Source organism: Vanellus vanellus, assembly GCF_965231255.1.
Source record: "Vanellus vanellus genome assembly, chromosome: 32".
In the NCBI taxonomy this organism is placed as follows: Eukaryota; Metazoa; Chordata; class Aves; order Charadriiformes; family Charadriidae; genus Vanellus; species Vanellus vanellus.
In genome coordinates, this window is record NC_138937.1 from 359,655 (window position 1) to 384,516 (window position 24,862).

A 24,862-nucleotide genomic window follows, 5' to 3' on the forward strand; every position below is an offset into this window, starting at 1 on the left:
CCACCCCCCATCCTCCCTCCCTCCCTCCTCCTCCTCCTCCCGGCCTTCCTCCACACCCCCCCCCCCCCCCCCCCCCCCCCCCGTCTTATCTGTCCCCTCCTCCTCCTCCCAGCCTTCCTCCCTCCCCCATTCATACCCCTCCCTCCTCCTCCTCACAGCCTTCCTCCCTCCCCTCTCCCTCCTCCTCCCCCCTTTCCTCCCCTCCCCCCTCCCTCCCCTTCTTCCCAACCTTCCTCGCTCCATCCCACCTCCTCCTCCCAGCCTTCCTCCCTCCCCCGCCCCCTCTCCCTCCTCCTCCTCCTCCCCCTCCCTGCCTCCATCCCTCCCTCCCTCCCACCGCCTGTGGCCCTCTCCCCTCCCCTCTCCCGCCTCCCTGCCTCCATCCCTGCCTCCATCCCTGCCTCCATCCCTGCCTCCCCTCCTGCCAGCCCACCCCCCCCTTCCCTCTCCCTCCAGCCCTCCCCGGCACCGAGCTCCGGCTCCATCCCTTCCTCCCCATCCCTCCGTCTTTCCACTCCCCATCCCTCTATTTCCCATCCCCATCCCTCTTATTTCCCATCCCCATCCCTCTATTTCCCATCCCTCTTATTTCCCACCCCTCTTATTTTCCGCTCCCCATCCCTCCATCTCTTCCCATCTCCATCCCTCCGTCTTTTCCCGGCTCCGTCCCTCCCTCTCTTCCCGGCTCCGTCCCTCCATCCTCTCCGCCCCAAATCCCTCCGTCTCCTCCGCTCTCCATCTTTCCGTTCCCCGTCCTTCAATTTTCCCATCCCCGTCCCTCTGGTTTCCCACCTCCATCCCTCTTATTTTCCACCCTCATCCCTCCGTCTCTCTGCTCCCCGTCCCTCTTATTTCCCTCTCCCATCCCGTTATTTTCCGCTCCCCATCCCTTTTATTTTTTCCATCCCTATCCCGTTATTTTCGCTCCCTGTCCCTCTTGTTTTCCCATCTCCCTCCATTTATTTTCCTCTCCCCATCCCGTTATCTTCATCCCTCTTTATTTCCGTCCCCTTCCCTCTTATTTTTCCCACCTCTCCCTTTTTATTTTCCCGTCTCCCTCTATTTATTTTCCAGTCTCCCTCTATTTATTTTCCCATCTCCCTCTATTTATTTTCCTCTCCCCATCCCGTTATTTCCCCCCTCCTATTATTTCCCCCTCCCGTTATTTCCCCTCCAGTTATTTCCCCCTCCGGTTATTTCCTCCCTCCTGTTATTTCCCCCCATCCCATCACTTCCCCCACCCCATTATTTCCCCCACCCCATTATTTCCCCCACCCCGTTATTTCCCCCATCCCGTTATTTCCCCCATCCCGTTATTTATTTCCCCCATCCCACTATTTCCCCCATCCCGTTATTTCCCCCCCTCCCGTTATTTCCTCTCCCCATCCCGCTCCTTTCCCCCTCTCCGTCCCTCCGTCCGTCTCTCCGTCGCCCTTTTCCCCTCCCCGTCCCTCCTCCCTTCCCTCCCCACCACTCCCTGTTTCCCCTCCCCACCTCATCGCCATTCCAACCTCACCGCTGGAGCCCGGTGACATCAAACCTCACCCCCCACCGCCGCCACCGCCGCCGTCACCGCCACCAAATCCCTCTTACGCCATGGCCAACCGAACCTCCGCCATCCGTACGTCTTGACCCCGGGAAATGGCGGGTCCCCCGGTGTCACCCGAGCCACCTCGTTGGCTTTTGGTGGCGCTCAGCGTCTTGCTGGTGTCGCGCCCGTCGGCGGGTACAGGCAAGAAGGCGGTACACGTCGGGGCGCTCTTCCCCATGAGCGGGGGGTGGCCGGGGGGCCAGGCCTGCCTGCCCGCCGTCCGGATGGCCTTGGAGGACATCAACAGTCGGAGGGACATCTTGCCCGATTACGAGTTGCGGCTCATCCATCACGACAGTAAAGTGAGAGAGGGGATTGGGGCGGAGGGATGGGGTGGATTGGGATGGGGGGGGGTGGGGGGGACACCTGGGGGTGGTAGGGATGGGGCGGGGGATGATGAGGGTTGGTGGGCTTGGGTAGAAGGACACCGAGAGGTGACATGGATGGGGCAGGAGGATGCCAACGGGTGGTGGGGATGGGACTGGGTGGTGGGATGGGGCAGGAGGACACCAAGGGGTGGTGGAGATGGGGCTGGATGGTAGGAATGGGACAGGGGGCTGGGGCTGGGTGGTGGGATGGGGTAGAAGGACACCAAGAGGTGGTAGGATGGGGCAGGAGGACACCAAGGGGTGGTGGAGATGGGGCTAGGTGGTAGGAATGGGGCAGGGGGCTGGGACTGGGTGGTGGGATGGGGTAGAAGGACACCAAGAGGTGGTAGAGATGGGACAGGGGGACACCAAGGGGTGGTGGAGATGGGGCTGGGTGGTGGGATGGGGTAGGAGGACACCAAGGGGTGGTGGAGATGGGGCTGGGTGGTGGGATGGGGTAGAAGGACACCAAGAGGTGGTAGGATGGGGCAGGAGGACACCAAGGGGTGGTGGAGATGGGGCTGGGTGGTGGAGATGGGGCTGGGTGGTAGGGATGGGGCAGGAAGATGGGGCTGGGTGGTGGGATGGGGTAGGAGGACACCAAGAGGTGGTAGGATGGGGCAGGAGGACGCCAAGGGGTGGTGGGGATGGGGCAGGGGGACACCAAGGGGTGGTGATGATGGGGCAGGAGGACACTGAGGGGTGGTGGAGATGGGGCAGGGGATGGAGATGGGGTAGGAGGACACCAAGAGGTGACATGTGTGGGGCAGGAGGACACCAAGGGGTGGTAGGGATGGGGCAGGGGGACGCCGAGGGGTGGCAGGAATGGGGCGGGGGGGACGTTGATGGGTGGTGGGATGGGGCAGAGGGACACCAAGAGGTGGTGGGGCTGGGGCAGGGTATATATGGGGCAGGGGCATGGGGCAGGGATATAGGGCAGGGTGTGAGCTCTATAGGGCAGCGGGGCCAAGGAGGGGGGGCTGATATATAGGGCAGGGGCACCGGGGGAGTAGGGCAGATATGTGGGGCACGGATGGGGCAGGCATGTGGGGCAGAGGTGTTAAGGCGGGGGGGGGGAGGGGGGGGCAGATATATAGGGCAGGGAGGGCCCAGATGGGTATATAGGGCACTGGTGGGGGGCAGGGGACATGCTGGGGGGGTTGCTGAGGGGCCTCCATAGGGCTGTGGGGCAGATCTATGGGGCACAGGGGCTATGTTTGGGGGTGGGGGCACAGGTTTAGGTTGGGTTGCGTGGTGGGGGAAGGGGGGAAGTTGGGGGGCAGAGGGAGATTGGGGGGGGGGGGCTGTGGGGTGATGGGGATGGGGGGCAGAGCATAGGGGCGGAGGTTATGGGGCCGGGGTGGGGGGGGGGATGTGGGGAGGATGAGGAGGGCAGAGGCGGCGTGGGCAGCTCAAGGTGAAGGCAGGGGCAGGCAGGAGGGAGGGGGGGAGATGGGGGGGGGCGAGGGGGGGGGCAGGGAGGGGCCCCGGGCCTTGCTATGGGGGGAGGGGGGGGGGACGACACACGACACCCCCCACCCCCCATCTGTGCCCCACATCCATCCTGCCCCCCCCCCTCCAGGTCTGTCTGTCCATCCTCTGCCCCCCCCATCCATCACCCCCCCCAAAAAAAATTCCCCCACCCCCCCCCCCAACTCTCCCCTGCCCCACTGACCGCCGCTCCCGTCCGTCCCCTCGTCCCTTATCCCTATGGCCGTCCGTCTGTCCCATTCCCCCCCACCGCCAAATCCCCCTTTTCTTTGCCCCCCCCCCCCCCCCCCCCCCACTGGTACTGCCATGGTTGCCATGGCGACGGATGCTGCTGGGTCTGCCACTGGGTTACCATGGCGACGGTGCCTGGCTCCTTTTCCGGACCATTCCGTGCCCTGAATTATTCATGGACCCCCCCCCAAGAAAGAGAAGGGCAGGGAGGGGGAGGGGAAAGGGGGGGGGACGGACACGGGGACACAGCAACCTCCCCTTGTCCCCAACCCCCTGTGTCCCCGTGTGTGTGTCCCCCCCCCCAGTGTGACCCCTGATCCCGGACACTGGGGTCCTTTGAGCTCCATGGGTCAACCCATGGATGCCCGGACACCCAGGTCCCCCATGGAGGGCAACCAGTGGGTTATACTGGGAGGAGATGGGCTCCAGCAGCCACCTCCCCTTGTCCCCAACCCCCCTTGTGTCCCCATGTCCCCCCCCAGTGTGACATGTGACACCCCAGTCCGGGACACCTCTGTCCTCTGAGCTTGATGGGTCACCCCATGGACACCTGGGATGGTCTTTGGGATGGAGCTGGGGGGGGAATCAGTGGGTTATACTGGGAGGAGATGGGCACCAGCAGCCACCTCCCCTTGTCCTCAACCCCCCTTGTGTCCCCATGTCCCCCCCCCAGTGTGACATGTGACACCCCAGTCCGGGACACCTCTGTCCTCTGAGCTTGATGGGTCACCCCATGGACACCTGGGATGGTCTTTGGGATGGAGCTGGGGGGGGAAACAGTGGGTTATACTGGGAGGAGATGGGCACCAGCAGCCACCTCCCCTTGTCCTCAACCCCCCTGTGTCCCCGTGTCCCCGTCCCCCCCCCCGCAGTGTGACCCCGGCCAGGCCACCAAGTACCTCTACGAGCTTCTCTACAATGACCCCATCAAGATCATCCTCATGCCCGGTTGTAGCAGCGTCTCCACGTTGGTGGCCGAGGCCGCCCGGATGTGGAACCTCATCGTGGTGAGGAACCACCTCCTCGTCCCCCGAGATGTCCCCAAGGTCACGGGGGTCCTGGGGAGGGGGTGTGTGGGGTGTGGAAGCTGTAGGACCACCCCCCGGTTCGCTCCTGTCTTCTGCCCCGAACCGCGCTGGGGCAGGTTGGGTTGGGGGGAGACCGAGGTGGGGATGGCGGTGACACAGCTGTGCTTGGAGCGCTGTTGCCTCTTGGGGGTGTACTGGGAGGGGGTGTTGGGGTTGGGTTGTGTCTCGGTGTCCGTGAGGTGGTTGGGGCGAGGGGGGGGTGTCATCGTAGGGGTGGTACCTGCCTGGAGGCAGTGGGGTGTGCAGCGAAATGGTGGTGAAATACATGGCTGTAGCTACGGTTGTTTGCTGGGGGAGCGGGTGTTGTTGCTGGTGCGGTTGTGTCCTGCCATGGCTGTGGGCAAATACGGCTGTTGCTGCATGGACAACTGTTGCTGCATGGACAACTGTTGCTGTGTGTGCGGCTGTTGCTTTCAGGTTGCTGCTACGTGTGTGATTGTTGAGGTGTGTGTGGTTGTTGCTTTCAAGTTGTTGCTATGTGTGCAGTTGTTGGGGAGTGTGTGTGCAGCTGTTGCTGCCTCTTCAACTCTTGCTTTCAGGTTGTTGTTACATCTGTGGTTGTTGCTGCCTGTGTGACTGTTGCTTTCAGATTGTTGGTACATGTGCGACCTTTGTGAGGTGTGTGGTTGTTGCTTTGTGTGCAGCTCTTGCTTTCAGGTTGTTGTGACATGTGTCATTGTTCTGGCCTGTGCGGCTGTTGCTACCTGTGCAGCTGTTGCTCTGTCTGTGGCAGTTGCTTTCAGGTTGTTGCTACGTGTGCAGTCTTTGGGGTGTGTGTGCAGCTGTTACTGCCTGTTCAGCTCTTGCTTTCAGGTTGTTGCTCATGTGTGGTTGTTGCTGCCTGTATGGCTGTTACTTTTAGGTTGTTGCTACTCCTACGGTTGTTGCATTCAGGTTGTTGCTACTTGTCTGACTTGCTTTCAAGCTGTTGCTCTGTGTGTGGTTGTTGCTACTTGTGCGACTGTTGCTTTCAAGTTGTTGCTACATGTGTCAATTGTTGCTTTTAGGTTGTTGATACCCATAGGGTTGTTGCTTTCAGTTTGTTGCTACTTGTGTGACTGTTGCTTTCAAGCTGTTGCTACATGTGTGGTTGTTGCTACGTGTGTGATTGTTGCTCTCAGGTCATTGCTACCTGTGCGGCTCTCGCTGCCTGGGCGGTTGTTGCTCTCAGCTTGTTGCTCCCTCTGTGGCCGTCGCTACAACTGTAGCCGTGTCGAGACGGTTGTCACCAGGCGCTCGGGGGTTTTGACACGTGCCGGTGTTGCGGCGCGTCCGGCTGTAACCGCTGTTCTCCGGTTGTACCTACACCTGCTGCGATTCCTGCCATCAGTACCCACTCAGCCGCCCGTGGTCTGCTCGAGCGGTTGATGATGGGTTCCAGGCAGCCAGGGGGGTGACGACGGACGACTGTTGCGTACTGACACACACACCCCCTCCAAACCTTACAGCTCTCCTACGGCTCCAGCTCCCCCGCCCTCTCCAACCGCCAGCGCTTCCCCACCTTCTTCCGCACCCACCCCTCGGCCACCCTGCACAACCCCACCCGCGTCCAGCTCTTCAAGAAGTGGGGCTGGACCAAGATCGCCACCATCCAGCAGACCACGGAGGTCTTCACCTCGGTACGCGCGGGCCCCACGACCTCCCACCCTACCCCACCCCACCCCAACTCCATCCTGCCGTTGCCAGTCAGCTCCCACAACCTCTCGTCCCAACCCCGTCCTGGACCCGGTGACATCTGGGGCCAACCTCAATCCTCTCCCAACCTCTCGTCCCAACCCCGTCCTGGACCCGGTGACATCTGGGGCCAACCTCAATCCTCTCCCAACCTCTCGTCCCAACCCCGTCCTGGACCCGGTGACATCTGGGGCCAACCTCAATCCTCTCCCAACCTCTCGTCCCAACCCCGTCCTGGACCCGGTGACATCTGGGGCCAACCTCAATCCTCTCCCAACCTCTCGTCCCAACCCCGTCCTGGACCCGGTGACATCTGGGGCCAACCTCAATCCTCTCCCAACCTCTCGTCCCGTCCTGGACCCGGTGACATCTGGGACCAACCTCAATCCTCTCCCAACCTCTCGTCCCAACCCCGTCCTGGACCCGGTGACATCTGGGACCAACCTCAATCCTCTCCCAACCTCTCGTCCCAACCCCGTCCTGGACCCGGTGACATCTGGGGCCAACCTCAATCCTCTCCCAACCTCTCATCCCAACCCCGTCCTGGACCCGGTGACATCTGGGACCAACCTCAATCCTCTCCCAACCTCTCGTCCCAACCCCGTCCTGGACCCGGTGACATCTGGGGCCAACCTCAATCCTCTCCCAACCTCTCGTCCCAACCCCGTCCTGGACCCGGTGACATCTGGGGCCAACCTCAATCCTCTCCCAACCTCTCGTCCCAACCCCGTCCTGGACCCGGTGACATCTGGGGCCAACCTCAATCCTCTCCCAACCTCTCGTCCCAACCCCGTCCTGGACCCGGTGACATCTGGGGCCAACCTCAATCCTCTCCCAACCTCTCGTCCCAACCCCGTCCTGGACCCGCTGACATCTGGGGCCAACCTCAATCCTCTCCCAACCTCTCGTCCCAACCCCGTCCTGGACCCACTGACATCTGGGGCCAACCTCAATCCTCTCCCGCCCTGCGGAACGCTGACCCCCCCCTGCAAACAACCCACCTCCCCGACCCCTGCTTGGTGACCCCCAACCCCGCCGTCCCCCCCGGACTCACTCTGCACTCTCTTTCCCCTCTGCTCCCCCCTCCTCCCTGCCTGCCCCCCCCCCCCTCCCCGCCGCCTGCTCCCCCCACCCCTCCTGCCCACCCACCACCAGACCCTCGATGACCTGGACCAACGGGTGAAGGAAGCCGGTTTGGAGATCACCTTCCGCCAGAGCTTCTTCTCCGACCCCGCCGCGCCTGTGCGTAACCTCAAGGTGAGTCCACCTCGCTTGTGCCCAGGTCCTCGTCCCCACCAAGTCCTCCCCCGCGGCACCCGCAACCATCGGGGTTGAAGGTGGCGCCGCGTGAAGACACCCCAAGGTCAACAGCGAATCTCCTCCAGCCGGGAGATGGGGTGCAAAGTCCATGACCTGGCGGTGCCAATTCCAAGGTTCTGGTCCTCCTCACCACCCCTATGCAAAGTTATGCAAATGAGGATGGGTGGAATTGACCATCTAGGAGCAAAGGGCAGCAGAAGTCCTTTCTCAGGGTGACTTGTCTCCCTACAGCGCCAGGACGCCCGTATCATCGTGGGGCTCTTCTACGAGACGGAGGCGCGTAAGGTCTTCTGCGAGGTGAGGGGTGGAAAGGGGGGACCTGGGGGGAGGGGGGGGCACCACGGGGGGCAGCATGCAGGGAGGACGGGACCACTGGGTGGCGCAGGGTAGAGAAGGGTGGGTGGACGTGGGGCAGTTGGGAGGGTGGGGAGATGGATGGTGGGATGGAGTGAAGGGTGGTGGGACGTGTGGTTGAGCGGGCAGGAAGATGTTAGGGTGGAAGTGTGGGTAGATGGGAGTGTGGTAGAACAGATGGATAGATGGACAGACAGATGGATGGATGGACAGATGGATGGATGGATGGATGGACAGACGGATGGACAGATGGATGGATGGATGGATGAGTGGGCAGGTGAGATGGTGGGAAGGGAAACGGTTGAGTGAAGGCCCAGGGTGAGGAGCGGATGGACGGAGGTCCAGCTGGATGGACAGGATGGGCGGGTGGGATGGTGGGAAGGTTGAGGAGAGGCATGGGGTGAAAAGCAGATGGACACAGGTCCGGCTGGATGGATATGGTGGGCAGAAGAGCGCTAGATGAGCGACGGGTGACTGGGTGGGATGGGGTGAAGAGTGATGGTCAGAAGGATGGGGTGAAGGGTAAAGCTACTGCCCCTTGGCCCACACAGGTCTACAAGGAGAAGCTGTACGGCAAGAAGTACGTCTGGTTCCTCATCGGCTGGTACGCCGACAACTGGTTCCGCATCAAAGATCCCGCCATCAACTGCACCGAGGCGGAGATGGCCGAGGCCGTGGAAGGACACGTCACCACCGAGATCGTCATGCTCAACCCTGAGAACACCCGCAGCATCTCCAACATGGTATGGGGAGGATGGGAGGACACATGGAACCCCCAGAGGGGTCAACTCCATCCCGCCCACCACCTCACCACCGTCTTGCTCCTTGTCCCAGACGTCCCAGGAGTTCATTGAGAAGCTGCAGAAGCGGCTGGGCAAGAACCCTGAGGAGACAGGCGGCTTCCAGGAGGCTCCACTGGCCTACGACGCCATCTGGGCCCTGGCCTTGGCCCTCAACAAGACCTCAGCCGAGCTGGTCAAGAAGGGATTGCGCCTGGAGGACTTCAACTACAACAACAAGAACATCACCGACGAGATCTACCGGGCCCTCAACTCCTCTGCCTTCGAGGGCGTCTCGGTGCGTTGCCCACACCTGAGCCCCTGCGTGTTGTCTTCTCCCTGACAAGGTCTCCCATGTCCTCAACTCCTCCACTTTCAAGGTTGTGGTGAAGGTGCCTTGAAGGCATCTCTCAAGGGTGCCCCCATGAGCTACCCTAAAACTCCCAGAGATAACCATCTCCCAACACCCCTCCAGGGACGTGGTCCTGCCACCTGACAGGTCCCCAACACCCATCTCCATCCCACCCCACAGGGACACGTTGTCTTCGACGCCAGCGGCTCCCGCATGGCCTGGACGCTCATTGAGCAGCTGCAAGGTGAGTGAGGACAGGTAGGAGCCATATCAGGGTGACACTGTCACTGTGTTGCACGTGGTGACCACCACCGAGCATCCCGCAACACCCTTTCATGCACAACAGCCACAGCTCGGCGTTGTGGCCATGTTGTCTTCACAACGGTGCCCAAACCACCCCAAGACGCGCACCTCAACGAGTCCCACCACCGCACAGCCTCTCAAGGGGGTGGCAACACACGGGGGACAACCCCCTTCTCCTCACCCTTTTGGCCACGTGTCCAACAGGATGTGTAGGCCTCACCAACACACAACTGCTCTTGCGTGTGACAGAGGAAGGTCCAGAGATGGAGGAGCTTTGGGGGACAAGCAAGGAGCCTGGGACAAGAAAGTCATCAAGAGTTGTCCGGCATAGATTCACCAAGGAGAAGACACGCTTGACCGACTTGACCCATCTTCTACTGGCTTGGTGGACGAGGGGAGAGCGGTGGACATTGTCTACCTCAGCTTCAGGAAGGCTTTCAACGCTGTGTCTCAGAAGATCCTCATGAGAAGATGGTGAAGTCCGGGCTGGATGAGCAGACAGTGGGGTGGACTGGAAACTGAGTGAATGGCTGGGTCCAAGGGGTGAGGACCAGTGGCAGAAGGTCCAGTTGGAGGCCAGTCACCAGCGGTGCTCCTCAGGGGTCAATACTGGGTCCAGTCCTCTTCAACATCTTCATCAATGACCTGGGTGATGTGCCAGAGAGTACACTCGGCCACTTTCCTGATGACACCAAAGTGGGAGGAGCAGCTGAGGTGCCAGATCTTCACGCTGCCATCCAGAAGGACCTTGAGAGCCTGGAGATAGTGGGCTGAGAGGAACCTCATGAGGTTCAACAAGGAGAAGTTCCCCAGGAACGACTCCAGGAGAGGCAGGGGATCAACCAGCTTTGCAGAAAAGGTCCGTGGAGTACTGGTGGACACCAAGTTGACCGTGAGTCAGGAATGTGTCAAAGGTGGCCAAAAGTGTCCTGGGCTGCATCAGGAGGAGCGCTGGAGTCAGTCGAGGAGGTGATCCTTCCCCTCTGCTCAGCATTGATGAGGCCACCCCTGCCATGATGGGGCTGGTACTGGGCTTCCCAGTAAAAGATGGCTACTGGAGAGCATCCAGCGAAGGGCCACGAAAGGTGATGAAGGGACTGGAGAACAGGAGGCTCCAGCTGAACATCAGGAACCACTTTTTCATGGCACAGCTGACCAAGCACTGGCAGAAGGTGCCCAGAGAGGTGGTGGAGCCTCCATCCTTGGAGATATCCAAAGGCCCCGTGGATGTGGTCACGGACAACAGGCTCTGAGTGGTCCTGCTTGAGCAGGGGGTTGCACCAGATGACCCCCAGAGGTCCCTCCAAACCCAACCCCCAACCAGTCTGGTGATCCTGGGGGGGGGTGGTATGCACGAACGGTGGAGGGGTGTCGCTTCTCCTTCCCTCCCGCCTGACCCAGCTCCGTTGTCCTTGCAGGAGGCGTCTACAAGAAAATCGGCTACTACGACAGCACCAAGGACAACCTGTCCTGGTACAACAACGACAAGTGGATTGGTGAGCAGCGCTGCGCGTGGGGTGGGGTCACTGCCATGGGGAAGGGTTGGGAAGACCCTTCCCACCTCCCTCATGGCCCCTAATTGTGTCATGGGCTCTGCAGGAGGTGCCCCTCCAGCCGACTACACCAAGGTCATCACCACCTTCCGATTCCTGTCCCAGAAGCTCTTCATCTCCGTCTCGGTGCTGGCCTCGTTGGGCATCCTCCTGGCCATCATCTGTTTGGCCTTCAACATCTACAACGGGCATGTCCGGTCAGTGCTCCTCCCCGTTTTCCCAGTTTTGGGGGAAATAACACACTTTTCCTTTTCCATAGCTGCTAAAAAAACCTCAGCAGCGGGCGGTTAGCAACACCCAGAGGGGGGAAAAAAAAAGGGGGGGGGGATTATAAGGTCCCACGTCCTCCTACAGAAGATGACAGTGACAAAATGTTGTTGTTAGTAGATATCCCAGTTGCCCGTTCTTGCTGCGTAGGAGCTTCGGGTGATACCAAGCGGCCGGTTGTAGCACGTGGTTTCCCTTTATCTCACTTTGTGTCCCCATTTCTCGCGTCCCGTTGGGTCCGCTGAACGTCACATGCCACCGATAGCTGAGCACGGTGGCTGGGTGACGTGCCACCTCCTCAACAACCTTCCCCCTCCTCCCACCAGGTACATCCAGAACTCACAGCCGTACCTGAACAACATGACGGCTGTGGGCTGCACGCTGGCACTCGCTGCCGTCTTCCCCCTGGGACTCGATGGGTACCACATCGGGCCGGGGCTTTTCCCGTTCGTCTGTCAGGTATGGGGCTGGTGGGGTGTTGGGGGGTACAAGCGGAGAGGGGACAACCAGGGGGTGGGAAGAGTTGGAGGAGGAACAGTTGGAGATGCAGCCAGGGGACGGGGACAACCAGAGGAGGAACAGTTGGAGATACAGCCAGGGGATGGGGACAGTCGGAGGAGGAACAGTTGGAGATACAGCCAGGGGACGGGGACAGTCGGAGGAGGAACAGTTGGAGATTAGAGCTGGGCAATTCCTGATGAGTTGGTCAAGGGAGGTCCATGGGAGAGGGGGTACACCCCATGGGGGTGCAGCAGAGGTGACTACAGCTGGATGGGGAGGGTACAACCGGCTCTTCCCAATCCACGTACCCTCCCCAGGCCCGGCTGTGGCTCCTCGGGTTGGGGTTCAGCCTGGCCTACGGCAGCATGTTCACCAAGATCTGGTGGGTCCACACCGTCTTCACGAAGAAGGAGGAGAAGAAGGAGAAGAGGAAGGTGAGGGGTGACCTGGGGGGGCACTGGGGGGTGTGGGGGGCGGAGGGTCTCGGTGACACCGTGTTGTCCCCTCACCCAGACCCTGGAGCCGTGGAAGCTGTATGCCACCGTGGGGCTGCTTGTGGGGCTGGACGTGGTCACGCTGATCATCTGGCAAATCGTGGACCCCCTGCACCGCACCATTGAGGTGGTGGGGTGCAATGCTTTGGGGGGTGGGGGGCGTAGGGTGCTCATGACATCGGGGGGATGTTCACGGGTGCTGCTGAGGGGGTGTTCGTGATGTCGGGGGGATGCTCGAGGTGTTGGGGTACTACTGAGGTTGTATTCGTGATGTTGGGGGATGATCAAGGTGTTGGGGTGCTGCTGGGGGAGATGTCCATGGGGTTGGGGAGATGTCCATGGTGTCGGGGTGCTGCTGAGGGGTTGCTCGTGATGTTGGGGTGATGTTCACGGTGTTGGGGTGCTACTGAGGTCATGTTTGTGACATTGGGGGATGATCAAGGTGTTGGGGTGCTGCTGGGGGAGATGTCTGTGGGGTTGAGGTGCTGCTGAGGGGGTGTTCATGATGTTGGGGGGATGCTCACGTTGTCGGGGGGGGACACTCCTGACATCGGGGCACTGCTTGGGGGGAGCACCCCCACCTGGCTCCACCCCATCTCCCCTCACACCCTGTCTCCCACCCCATGTCCCCCCCCCCCTCCCAGGAGTTCACCAAGGAGGAACCCAAGACGGACACGGACGTCTCCATCCTGCCCCAGCTGGAGCACTGCAGCTCCACCAAGATGAACACGTGGCTCGGTGGGCACCGGGGGGATCTTGGGGGGCAGTGGGAGATGGGTAGAGCTGAGGGCGTGGGCTCGACTTGTGGGGGGGTACAGGCAAGGTTGGGGGCACAGAACAGCTGAAGGTTCCACCCACGGTTCCCCCCACCCCACCCCACGTGAAGGTCCCTCTTCGACCACCCATGGTTCCCCCCACCCCACCCCACGTGAAGGTCCCTCTTGGACCACCCATGGTTCCTCCCACCCCACACCACGTGAAGGTCCCTCTTGGACCACCCATGGTTCTCCCCACCCCACACCACGTGAAGGTCCCTCTTTGACCACACACGGCTCCCCCCACCCCACACCACGTGAAGGTCCTTCTTTGACCACAAACGGCTCCCCCCACTTCATACCACATGAAGGTCCCTCTTTGACCACCCATGGTTCCTCCCACTCCACACCACGTGAAGGTCCCTCTTTGACCACCCACGGTCATCTCCCCAGGGATATTTTACGGCTTCAAGGGGTTGCTGCTGCTTCTGGGCATCTTCCTGGCGTACGAGACCAAGAGCGTGTCCACGGAGAAGATCAACGACCACCGAGCGGTGGGCATGGCCATCTACAACGTGGCGGTAAGTCATGGTGGTTCTTCCCCTCACCATCTTCACCCCACATCCCATACGGTGACCCCCCCAAAAAAACCCATCCCCTTCCTCCCCACAGGTCCTCTGCCTCATCACGGCGCCCGTCACCATGATCCTCAGCAGCCAACAGGACGCGGCCTTCGCCTTTGCCTCGTTGGCCGTCGTCTTCTCCTCCTACATCACTTTGGTCGTCCTCTTCGTCCCCAAGGTGCCTGTGGGGATGGGGGGTGGTGGGTTCTGGGTGTTTCTTCTGGGGTGGGGAGGAACAGTCATCCTACGTCCTCCCTTGTAGGGTTGGAGGTGTTGCGTCTGGAGGTAAGAAACCTCCAAGACGTGGAGGTTTCTTCTCTGGTAGGGTCATGGGGTTGGCGATGACAGTTGGCAAGGGACAGTCGGGTGTGGGTGTTGCTTTTGGGGGGGGGTGACGGGGGTGACACAGCTTTGACAACCGGGGACCATTAACAGATGCGACGCCTCATCACCCGGGGCGAGTGGCAGTCGGAGCAGCAGGACACCATGAAGACGGGCTCGTCCACCAACAACAACGAGGAGGAGAAATCCCGACTGTTGGAGAAGGAGAACCGGGAGCTGGAGAAAATCATCGCCGAGGTGGGTAGAGGTGGGGGGTTGGGGGGGGGACACACACCCCAAAAAACGTGGTTTGGGGGGATGGCCACCCCCCAGAGGTGGGTTGTAGCTTCGGGGTTGTACCTTCAAGGTGTTACTAATTGTGCCAAGAGGGGTAAATCACCACCGAGGTGCCAACACCTCAACGGGGTGTGTGTGTGATGTGGGAGGGGGCTGCCAACACCGATAAGGGGTATTGGGGGCGGTATCTGACACCCCCCGCCCCCCCAAAAAAAAAAAAAATTTGTCACCCGGCAGAAGGAGGAACGCGTATCGGAGCTCCGCCAACAGCTTCAGGACCGCCAGCAGCTCCGGTCTCGCCGACGGTCGTCCAACCCTTCCCGCGAGGCTGACAACCATTTTTCCCCGGGGTTGAGCGCCGCCCCGACCCCCCCGGCCCCCTTCTACCAACCCAACCTCCCCCTGGTCCGCTGCCTGGTGTCGGAACAAGCCGACAAACTCGGCCGGGGCAACTGCGACGGTAGCCGCGTCCATCTCCTCTATAAGTGACCACCACCCCCCCCCGCCCACCCCATGGAGGGCGGGGCGATTAGCCGAGGGGTGGAGCTAAGTGGGGTGGGGTCGGTGGGTGGGGCTAGGCAGGGAGGGTGGAGCCTCTTTGCCTTATTATTGATTTTTTTTTTTTTTTTTTTAAAAAAAAAAAAAACAACGCGTCTCTGTCTTAACCTGGAGGACCATGACTTGGGCCTGGCTCCCCCCACCCCACCCCCGGCCCCAGGGCTCCGGGTGTCACCCGCCCTCCGACTGTTGTCAGGTGGAAAACTATAGGGGGGGGGGGGGGTGAGGGAGAAGTGTGGGTCTTAATTAAGGGGGGAGGGGGTGAGCAGAGAGAGCGAGGGCTGAGTTAACAACACGGAAAGCCCCCCCCAAACTCCCCTACAGCCATCCCAGCTTCCCTACAGTCAACCCAGCTCTCCTACAGCCGCCCCCGCTCCCCTACAGCCACCACAACACCCCCACAGTGAATCTATCTCCCCTACAGTTCTCCCCTACAGTCATTCCATCTCCCCTACAGCTGTTCTATCTCCCCTACAGTCAATCCATCTCCCCTACAGCCATCTCCTACAGTCGTCCCACCTCTACAGTCGTCCCACCACCCCATAGTGAACACGTCTCCCCTAGTCATCTCCTCCTACAGCCATCCCATCTCCCCTACAGTCAACCCATCTCCCCTACAGCAGTCCCACCACCCCTACAGTGAATCCATCTCCCCTACAGTTGTCCCCTACAGTCATCCCATCTCCCATACAGCTGTCCCATCTCCCCTAAAGCCATCTCCTACAGTCGTCCCATCTCCTCTACAGTTGTCCCACCACCCCTACAGTGAACCTGTCTCCCCTACAGTCAACCCATCTCCTCTACAGGTGTCCCACCACCCCTACAGCCATCTCCTACAGTCATCCCATCTCTTCTACAGCTGTCCTGTCTCCCCTACAGCCATCTGCTACATTTATCCCATCTCTACAGTTGTCCCACCACCCCTTCAGTGAAGTCACCTCCTCTAGCCATCTCCGACAGTCAACCCATCTCCCCTACAGGTGTCCCACCACCCCTACAGCCATCCTCTGTCTGCCCTACAGCTGTCTCCTACAGTCGCCCCTTCTCCTCTACAGTCATCCCATCTCCCCTACAGTTGTCCCACCTCCCCTACAGCTGTCCTGTCTCCCTCTCCACTCCAACCGTAGCACACAGTTGGACAGTCCCGCTGACATGGCCTCCTCCAACCTGTCCCTGCTACACCCCCCCCATGTCCCTGAGCTGTTGCGCACAACCAGCTCCCAGTGTAGCAACCAACCACCCTGGTAACCCCCTGTAACAGTGTTATTGTAGCCCGGTGTTGGTACAGGCAACGTGGGGACGCAGGATGAGGCCCAGGGATGCAGGCAGTTGTATCGCAAGCAGCAATTCCTGTAGTTTAATGTCAGGCTGTAGTGCACAACTTGTACGTACAATCAAATCGTATTGCACATTGGGATCGGTTACTGTAACGCACGGTCCGGCTGTAGCCGACGGCTGGTTTGGGATCAGTTGTTGGTACAACTGGAATCAGGGTTTTTTTTATGCTGTATCGTCCGACTGTAGCTCACAACCGGCTGCGGTGAGGTGTGAGCACAGGCAGAGGAGAGTCTGTGGCTGGGGCTGTAAGGGCAAGGTCGGGTCCTGTACGCGCAGACTGTTGTATCCGGGGTCTGGTTTCTCATATGTACAGTCGCACTTTAGTGGACAACCGGACCCTGCTTCTTCTCACGTCTCTGTTGTGGTGTTTAACCGCGTGAAAGGGAACTACACCGTATCCCACCCACTAGAGGTCGGGTCCCTGGATCCGACTGATCCTGTGTCCAGACTGATCCTGGATCTAACTGTTCCTAGCTCCGGGCTGTACCTGGATCCAGCTAATTCTGAATCACGGATCCGGCTGTTCCTGGATCCGATTGTTCCCAGATCCGGCTGGTCCTAGATCCGGGCTGTACCTGGATCCACCTGATCCCGGATTGGGCCTGATCCTGGATCTAGGCTGGTTGGTCCTGGATCCAGCTAATTCTTAATCCTGAATCCGGCTGATCCTAGATCCAGGCTGTACCTGGATCTGATTGGTCCTGGATTGGACCCGATCCTGGATCGGACCCGATCCTGGATCTAAGATGGTACTGGATCTGGCTGATAGTTCCTGGATCCGGCTGATCCTAGCTGTACCCGGATCCGGATAAATCTGAATCCCAAATCCAGGCTGGTCCTGGATATGACTGGTCCCGCATCCCAGCTGATCCCAGATCCAGGCTGTACCTGGATGTGGCTGATCCTGGATCCAGCTGATCCCGGATTGGGCCTGATCCTGGATCCCGGCTGATGCTGAATCCCAGATCCGTGCTGCTCAGTCCCAGATCCGGCTGATCCTAGATCTGGGCTGTTCCTGGATCCAGCTAATTCTGAGTCACGGATCCGGGCTTGGTCCTGGATCTGGGCTGATCCCGGATTGGGCCTGATCCTGGATCCAGGCTGGTCCCGGATCTGGGATGATCCCAAATCCAGGTTTTTCCTGAATGGGGCCTGATCCTGGAATATCAGGCTGGTCCTGGATCCAGCTGATCCTGAACCCCAGGGACCCAGGCTGGATCTGGTCTGTCCAGACCCCTCACCCCAAAAAAAACCCAACCCCAATGCAGGTGGTGGTGGGGGGGGGGGGTCCCTATGGCTGCAGCACCGCATCCAACCCCCCCCCCCCCAAAACCACACACCCCCCCGTCTCCAAACACCCCTCCCTACCCCGTGCCACCAGTACCGGGAACGGCGCTGATAGGGGCTGGGGACAGCGGTGGCTGTGCCAGGCGCCATGGGAGGGTGACAAGGGGAGGGGAACACCAGCTTGGGGGGTGGGGGGGGGAGGAAATTAACCCCATCACCCCAAAATAAAAATAACCCCCAAACCCCCCTATTCCAGCCACGCCGGCGGCAGGGATCCCCGTTCCTCTCTCCGGTGGACCAAAATCGGGGATTTACAGCCCAAAACCAGGCTGCAACCACAGGACCCGATTCCTGGGGGGGGGGGGGGGGGACACAGACAGACACACAAACAAGGAAGGGGGGGGGGGGGGGGACACAAACAAGGAAAGGGGGGGGGGGTTTGCCCCATGGCATCAATGATGGAAAAGAAGCACCAGGATACAGTCGGCATCGAGGAAAAACCCCGTTTTAATATGGGGGTGGGGGGAGACAGGGCAGGTCCTGTTGTTCCGTCGTCCCCCCCAAAATCCTGACCCCCCCCCCAAATGGGGTGCCCCCCCCCCTCAAAAGCCACATATGGGCAAGGACTTGTCACTGGGGGGGGGAAGGTTGTGGGTCCCCAAGAAGCCCTGGAGGTCCACAACATGGGGGGGGGGCTCTTAAAATGGGGGGTCCTCTTAATAGGGGGGCCAGCCTGGCACCCCCCAAGTGCTGTTTGTCACCGGGGGCCCCCCCTCGTCACACGCCACGGGTTGGAGGAAGAAGAGGAAGACCCCGCAGAACACCAACCCCCCCACCACCGTCAAGACCACCGTCAGGATCACCGCACGGTACAGAGACCACCGGCCGGAGACCACGGGTGGGTCGGGGGGAGCGGGGGGGTCGGGTCGCCCCAATTCCAGGCTGAGGGTGACGGTGGGGACCTCATCGGGGGGTTTCGGGTGGGAGGGGGGGACGTAGAGGAGCCCCTTGAGGCGGTTGAAGCGGACGGAGGCGGTGGGACCGGGTGGGAGGAGAGCCAGGAGATCGGCGCGGGTGGGCAAAGCCGGGGGTCCGCGGCGGTGGGGCAACGGCGTGGGGCGACGGCAGACGGGGCAGAGTAAATTGGGGGCGTCGGGGGCCACCAGGGTGACCTTGGCCAAACATTCCAGGCAGAAGGTGTGACCGCACCCCAAAACTTTGGGCACCTTGAAGAGGCGGTCGTAAGGGGCGAAACAGATGACGCAGTCCAGAGCGGTGACGGTCTCGGTGTCCCCGGCCATGGCGGTGGCGGCAGTGGCGGCAGTGGCGGTGGCGGCAGTGGCGGCAGTGGCGGCAGCGTCCCTGGCAAGCAGGAAAAAAAAAAAAAAAATAAATAAAAATAAAAGAACGAGACACTGTTTACCCGGCAGCGATAAGGACAATTCGCGAGGTTTGGGGTGTGTGGGGGGGGTGGGGGACAACACCGAAACCACAGGAATTGCCCCCAAATCCATGTCACATGCACACCCCCCCCATGGAGTGCCACAACCCCCCCTCGGTGCTACCAAACCCCCTCCCCCAAGAAAAACCAAAACCCCCCCAAAAATATATTTCCACTTCAAGGTGGAGGTTACAGCCCTTACGTTTCCCCCTCCCCAGTTCAACCAGTGACTCCCCCAACCTCCTGCCCCCCCCCCAACTTGGGGGGGACACACGCAGACACTCAAGCTCAGCCCCCCCACCACCACCACCACCTCCTCACCTGCACCCCGAGGTGCCAACCGGCGCTCGGCTCCGCGATCGAGGACGTCCGCCACCGGCACACCCCGCCCTCGTGAACCGGGGAGGGGACACAGGACACGGGCAATCCCCCGTCGTCTCCCCCCCTTTACGCTTGAGGAGAACCCCGAAACCCCCTCCAACCAATTTTGGGGGGGGGTTTAGAGGGGTCCCGAACCCCCGCCCCCCCCCAAAAAATGAGCTGGTTTCCCAGGGTAGATCCCGCTCCCCGCACCAGGGAGGTGCCGGATCCGTCCCGGCTTTATTTATCCCGATTTTTTTTTTTTTTTTTTCTTCCGCCTTCTGCCCCTCCCCTGTTCCAGGTGCCAATTCCCCCTCCCAAAAAAAGTCAAAATAGAAAGAAAAAAAAAAAAAAAAAGGGGGGGGGGGAGGGGGAAGGACGGACACCGCAACTTTTCCTAAAGAGGGGGGGAAGAACGATGCAGGGGACACCATGGGGACGACCTACACCCACAGCCACCCACATTTGTCCCCAAACCGCCCTCCCCCTCCCCCCCCCGATGGCATGTCGTCCCCCCAGCCCCATACAGCACAGGAAGGACCAAGAGGGGACACGGAACAAGTGACTTTTATTGCCGGGAGGGTGACAACGGTGGCTTTTTAACGGTTGGACTTGGCCACGCGCTCCAGTTCGTCCTTCTTCTTGATGGCGTAAGAGTTGGAAGAACCCTGAGAGAGGGAGGGGGGGGGGGGGGGGATTAAACGGGTGTAAATTAATCCGGGGAGGGGGTTCCTCTTGTGTCCCCAACGCGGTGACAGCGTCGTGTGTGGTTCCCCCCTCCTCCTTCCTCACCTTAGCGGCGTTGATGAGTTCGTCGGCCAAACATTCGGCGATGGTTTTGATGTTGCGGAAAGCGGCTTCGCGGGCACCGGTGCACAAGAGCCATATGGCCTTGAGGGGGACACGAAAAAGGGACGTTGGGGACATCGAGATGAGGGGGGTGGCAGCCCCTTGAGTTTAGGGTTTAAGGGAGGGGGGGGGGGAGGGGGACGGGGGACACGTACCTGGTTGACGCGGCGCAGGGGGGACACGTCCACGGCTTGTCTACGGACGGTACCGGCGCGACCGATACGGGTCGAGTCCTCGCGGGGACCGGAGTTGATGATGGCATTCACCAGGACTTGGAGGGGATTCTGCCAGAAGGGTGAGAAATCAGACCCCCCCCCCCCTCCAAAAAAAAACCAAAAACCCAGCCCAGCACTTTAAAACACCCCCCACACACCCTCTACAGCTCCCCCTTTCCAGCACCCCAAAAAATATCCCCCTCCCAGCACCCCAAAACCACTCCCCCTCAACACCCCAAAAAACTTCCCCTTTCCAGCACGGAATAAACACCCCCCCAGGACCCCAAAATGTTCCTCCAGCACCCCAAAACCACCCCCAGCACCCAAAATCACCCCTTCCAGAGCCCCAAACACCCCCCCAGTGCCTCAAAACCACCCCCTCAACACCCCAAAAAAACTCCCCCTCCCAGCACCCATAAAACACCCCCCAGAACTCCGAAACGCTCCTCCAGCATCCCAAGAGAACCCCAAACAACCCCCCAGCACCCAAAATCGCTCTTTCCAGAGCCCCCAAAACACCCCCCCAGCACCCCAAAACCACCCCCTCGACACCCCCAAAAAACTCCCCCTCCCAACATCCAAATTCAACCCCACTCCAGCACCCTAAAACACCCACTAGGATACCCCAAAACGCCCCACCAGCACCCAACCCCCCCCAAAACAACCCCCCAGGACCCAAAACCACCCCCAGCACCCTAAAACATTTCCCCAGCACCCAAAACACCTCCCCAGCACCCCAAAAACCATCCCGAGCACCCATAAAACCCCCTCCCCAGCAACCTAAAACACCCCCAGCACCAAAAAAACCCATCCCTAGCATCCAAAAACCTTCCCCCCGCGCCCCAAAACCATCTCCCCGCTGCCCAAAAACACCCCCTAGCACCCCAAAACATCTCCCCAGCACCCAAACCCCATCCCTACCAGCCCAAAGCACCTCCCCACCACCCCAAAAACCATCCCTAGCACCCCAACTTCCCCCAGCACCCAAAAAACCCTCCCCAACACCCTAAAACAGCCCCAGCACCCCAAAAAACATCCCGAGCACCCATAAACCCCCCTCCCCAGCAACCTAAAACACCCCAGCACCCAAAAAAACATCCCTAGCATCCAAAAACTTCCCCCCGCGCCCCAAAACCATCTCCCCGTTGCCCAAAAACACCCCTTAGCACCCCAAAAACCATCCCGAGCACCCAAAAACCAACCCCTAGCAGCCCAAAACACCTCCCCAGCACCCCAAAAACCATCCCTAGCATCCAAAAACTTCCCCCTGCGCCCCAAAAACCATCTCCCCGCTGCCCAAAAACACCCCCTAGCACCCCAAAACTTCCCCCAGCACCCAAAATCCATCCCTAGCACCCAAAAACCAACCCCTAGCAGCCCAAAACACCTCCCCAGCACCCCAAAAACCATCCCGAGCACCCCCAAACTTCCCCCAGTGCCCAAAAATCCCTCCCCAGCACCCTAAAACACCCCCAGCACCCAAAATCCATCCCTAGCACCCAAAAACCAACCCCTAGCAGCCCAAAACACCTCCCCAGCACCCCAAAAACCATCCCAAGCACCCCCAAACTTCCCCCAGTGCCCAAAAAACCCCTCCCCAGCACCCTAAAACACCCCAGCACCCCAAAAAAACATCCCTAGCATCCAAAAACTTCCCCCCTGCGCCCAAAACCATCTCCCCGCTGCCCAAAAACACCCCCTAGCACCCCCAAAACTTCCCCCAGCACCCAAAATCCATCCCTAGCACCCAAAACCCAACCCCTAGCAGCCCAAAACACCTCCCCAGCACCCCAAAAACCATCCCGAGCACCCCCAAACTTCCCCCAGTGCCCAAAAAACCCCTTCCCAGCACCCTAAAACCCCCCAGCACCCCAAAAAAAACATCCCTAGCATCCAAAAACTTCCCCCTGCGCCCAAAACCATCTCCCCGCTGGCCAAAAACACCCCCAACCCCCCTACCACCCCCCCCAGCGCCCAAAAAAGCCCCCCCTCCCCCCCCCAGTTCCTCACCTCGCCGGTGAGCAGGTGGATGATCTCGAAGGCGTGCTTAACGATGCGCACCGTCATTAATTTCTTGCCGTTGTTGCGGCCGTGCATCATCATGGAATTGGTGAGACGTTCCACGATGGGGCACTGGGCTTTGCGAAACCGTTTGGCCGCGTAACGCCCGGCGCTGTGGGGCAGGTATTTGGCGTATTTTTCCTTCACGGCGATGTAATCCTATCGCGATATGACGTCGTACGGCATCAGACCCCTCCCGCGGAGAGGAGGAATGTGAAATAAAAACAAAACAAAACAAAACAACCCCTTTCCCCCCCCCCTCCCCCCCAAAATATCATACCTGGAGGGAGATGTCGTTGATCTGCACGTCGTCGGTGCTCCATTTGCCGAAAAGTTTGATGTCGGGGGTCTCGGTGACGGCGGGGGCCGTCTCCCAGTCGGTCATGCTGGGGACGAGGACAGGGTGGGGGTCAGGAGACGCTTGTCGTCCCCCCCTCTCCCCCCCCCCCCCCCCCCCCCACTTCCCCTCACAATCCCTCTCCCCAAATCTCATAAATCAGAAAATCTAAACCGCCTCTCTCCTAATTAAAAGCTAAAACCAAGCATCTCTGCGTCCCAGTGCAGTTAAACGCCCTTCCCAGTATAAACTGGGAAGGCTCTGGGAGCCTTCAGAGAGCGTCACACGCAGAGGAGTGTCCCCATCAAGGAGGGACACCCCCCCCCAGTGTCTCATGTTTGTGGGTGTAATGTGAGGAACGGGGTCGGTGTGGGGACAACCGCACAGTCCCAGTACCACCAGTGAGTGCAAAAACAGCTACTGGGAGGAGGGAGAGGGAAACCTTGACTCTCCCCCAGCCCAGGGACACCCCAAATTTCCTCCAGATCCCCCCAAAACAGCTCCCCCCCCACCTCAGGAAGGCTCCAAGCTCCTTGAAGACACCCCCCTCCAGCTCATCCCAACAGCAGGAGACCCCCTAAGCCCCCCCACCCTATAGACCCACCCCCAAAAGGCATAGACATCCCCCCTCAAGAGTCCCCCCAAGTCCTACCTCAGGGCCTGCCCCCCCCCCAGGCCTAAGCCCCCCACAGCCCTGAGCCCCCCAACTCCTACCTCAGAGCCCCCCTCAAGAGGTCTCAGCCCCCCAACTCCCACCTCAGAGCCAGCGCCCCCCCCGAGGCCTGAGCCCCCCCAATTCCTATTTCAGCCCCCCATGAAAGCCTGAGGACCCCAACTATTCTCTAAGGACCTCCTCCAACAGCCCTGAGCCCCCCAACTGCTCTCTCAGGACCCTCCCAACTGGCCTGAGCCCCCCAACTCCTACCTCAGAGTCCCCCTCAAGAGGTCTCAGCCCCCCAATTCCTACATCAGCCCCCCACCTGCTATCTCAGGACCCCCCCCCCCAACTGGCCTGAGCCCCCCAGCTGCTATCTCAGAGCCCCTCCCCCCAGGTCTAAGCCCCCCAATTGCTATCTCAGCCCCCCCAAACCCTACCTCAAAGCCCCCCCTCAATAGGTCTCAGCCCTCCAACTCCCATCTCAGAGCCCTCCCCCCCCCAGGCCTAAGCCCCCCAACTGCTCTCTCAGGACGCCCCCAACTGGCCTTAGCCCCCCAACTTACACCTCAGGACCCCCCAACTCCTACCTCAGAGCCCCCCCGCCATAGGCCTTGAGCCCTCTAATTCTTATCACAAGGCTTCATCCCCCAATGGGCCTGAGCCCTCCAGTTGCTCTCTCAGGACCCCCCCCAACAGGCCTGACCCCCCCAACTGCTCTCTCAGGACCCCCCCAACTGCCTTGAGCCCCCCAACTCCCACCTCAGATCCCCCCCATAGGCCTTGAGCCCCCCAATTCCTACCTCAAGGCTTCACCCCCCAAAGGGCCTGAGCCCCCCAACTACTCTCTCAGGACACCCCCCAAAGGGCCTGAGCCCCCCAACTACTCTCTCAGGACCCCTCCAACTTGCCGGAGCCCCCCAACTCCCACCTCAGAACCCTCCACCTCCAGGCCTAAGCCCAACTCCCACCTCAGAGCTCCTTCCCCCCGCCCCCCAACAGGCCTCAGCCCCCCAGCTCTCACTTCAGGGCCATCTCCATCCCCAATCCCCGGCCCCAAGAGGCCCCACAGCCTCCGAAACACACCCCACAGCCCCTCCCGGGCCCCTGCCCCCCTCCAGGCCCGGGGAACAACCGGACGCGCCGCACTCACATGGCGGCAGCACCGGCTCCAGCGAAGAAAAAGGGCCTCGCCGGGGTTTCCCGGCCTCTTATCCAGGGGCGGCAGAGCACTTCCGGTCGCGCATGCGTAAACTCCCCGCGAGACGCCGCGCTTCCGCCCGTCTCGCCCTCACCGCGCCCGCCAGCCATGCTCTTTGCGCATGCACTTAAAGGAAGGCGCGTCCCGCCTACGGCGCAGGCGCGGAGCGAGCTGGTGTAAGCCGGAGCGGCCACGTCT

At 60.6% G+C, this 24,862-nt stretch overlaps 3 protein-coding genes across 4 annotated transcripts; 1 reads left to right on the top strand and 2 right to left on the bottom strand.

Annotated features, from left to right (window-relative positions):
• Positions 1 to 1,560: 1,560 nt before the first annotated feature.
• GABBR1 (gamma-aminobutyric acid type B receptor subunit 1) lies at positions 1,561 to 15,113 on the top strand. The gene is made up of 19 exons (XM_082496901.1): positions 1,561 to 1,621; positions 1,733 to 1,893; positions 4,554 to 4,688; positions 6,218 to 6,388; positions 7,599 to 7,700; positions 7,995 to 8,060; positions 8,669 to 8,860; positions 8,952 to 9,194; positions 9,429 to 9,492; positions 10,970 to 11,047; positions 11,151 to 11,301; positions 11,698 to 11,830; positions 12,190 to 12,306; positions 12,386 to 12,493; positions 13,011 to 13,104; positions 13,575 to 13,702; positions 13,794 to 13,922; positions 14,180 to 14,323; positions 14,600 to 15,113. The coding sequence occupies exons 1-19, from the start codon at positions 1,597 to 1,599 to the stop codon at positions 14,849 to 14,851; spliced, it is 2,493 nt and encodes an 830-aa protein (XP_082353027.1). The 5' UTR covers positions 1,561 to 1,596; the 3' UTR covers positions 14,852 to 15,113.
• Positions 15,114 to 18,040: 2,927 nt separating this feature from the next.
• On the bottom strand, positions 18,041 to 18,910 carry RNF225 (ring finger protein 225). The gene has a single exon (XM_082496880.1). It carries the CDS (start codon positions 18,844 to 18,846, stop codon positions 18,262 to 18,264), a length of 585 nt encoding a protein of 194 aa, XP_082353006.1. The 5' UTR covers positions 18,847 to 18,910; the 3' UTR covers positions 18,041 to 18,261.
• A 985-nt stretch (positions 18,911 to 19,895) lies between these two features.
• Positions 19,896 to 24,662, bottom strand: RPS5 (ribosomal protein S5). Of its 2 annotated transcripts, none has more exons than XM_082496850.1 (6): positions 24,617 to 24,662; positions 22,752 to 22,857; positions 22,421 to 22,630; positions 20,351 to 20,479; positions 20,139 to 20,237; positions 19,896 to 20,014 (listed from the first exon to the last, which is right to left on the bottom strand). In XM_082496850.1, the coding sequence occupies exons 2-6, from the start codon at positions 22,854 to 22,856 to the stop codon at positions 19,946 to 19,948; spliced, it is 612 nt and encodes a 203-aa protein (XP_082352976.1). In that variant the 5' UTR covers position 22,857; positions 24,617 to 24,662; the 3' UTR covers positions 19,896 to 19,945. The 2 variants fall into 2 exon arrangements, with proteins under 2 accessions (XP_082352976.1, XP_082352977.1); XM_082496851.1 differs by lacking the exon at positions 24,617 to 24,662 and adding an exon at positions 24,550 to 24,572.
• Between the last annotated feature and the right edge of the window lie 200 nt (positions 24,663 to 24,862).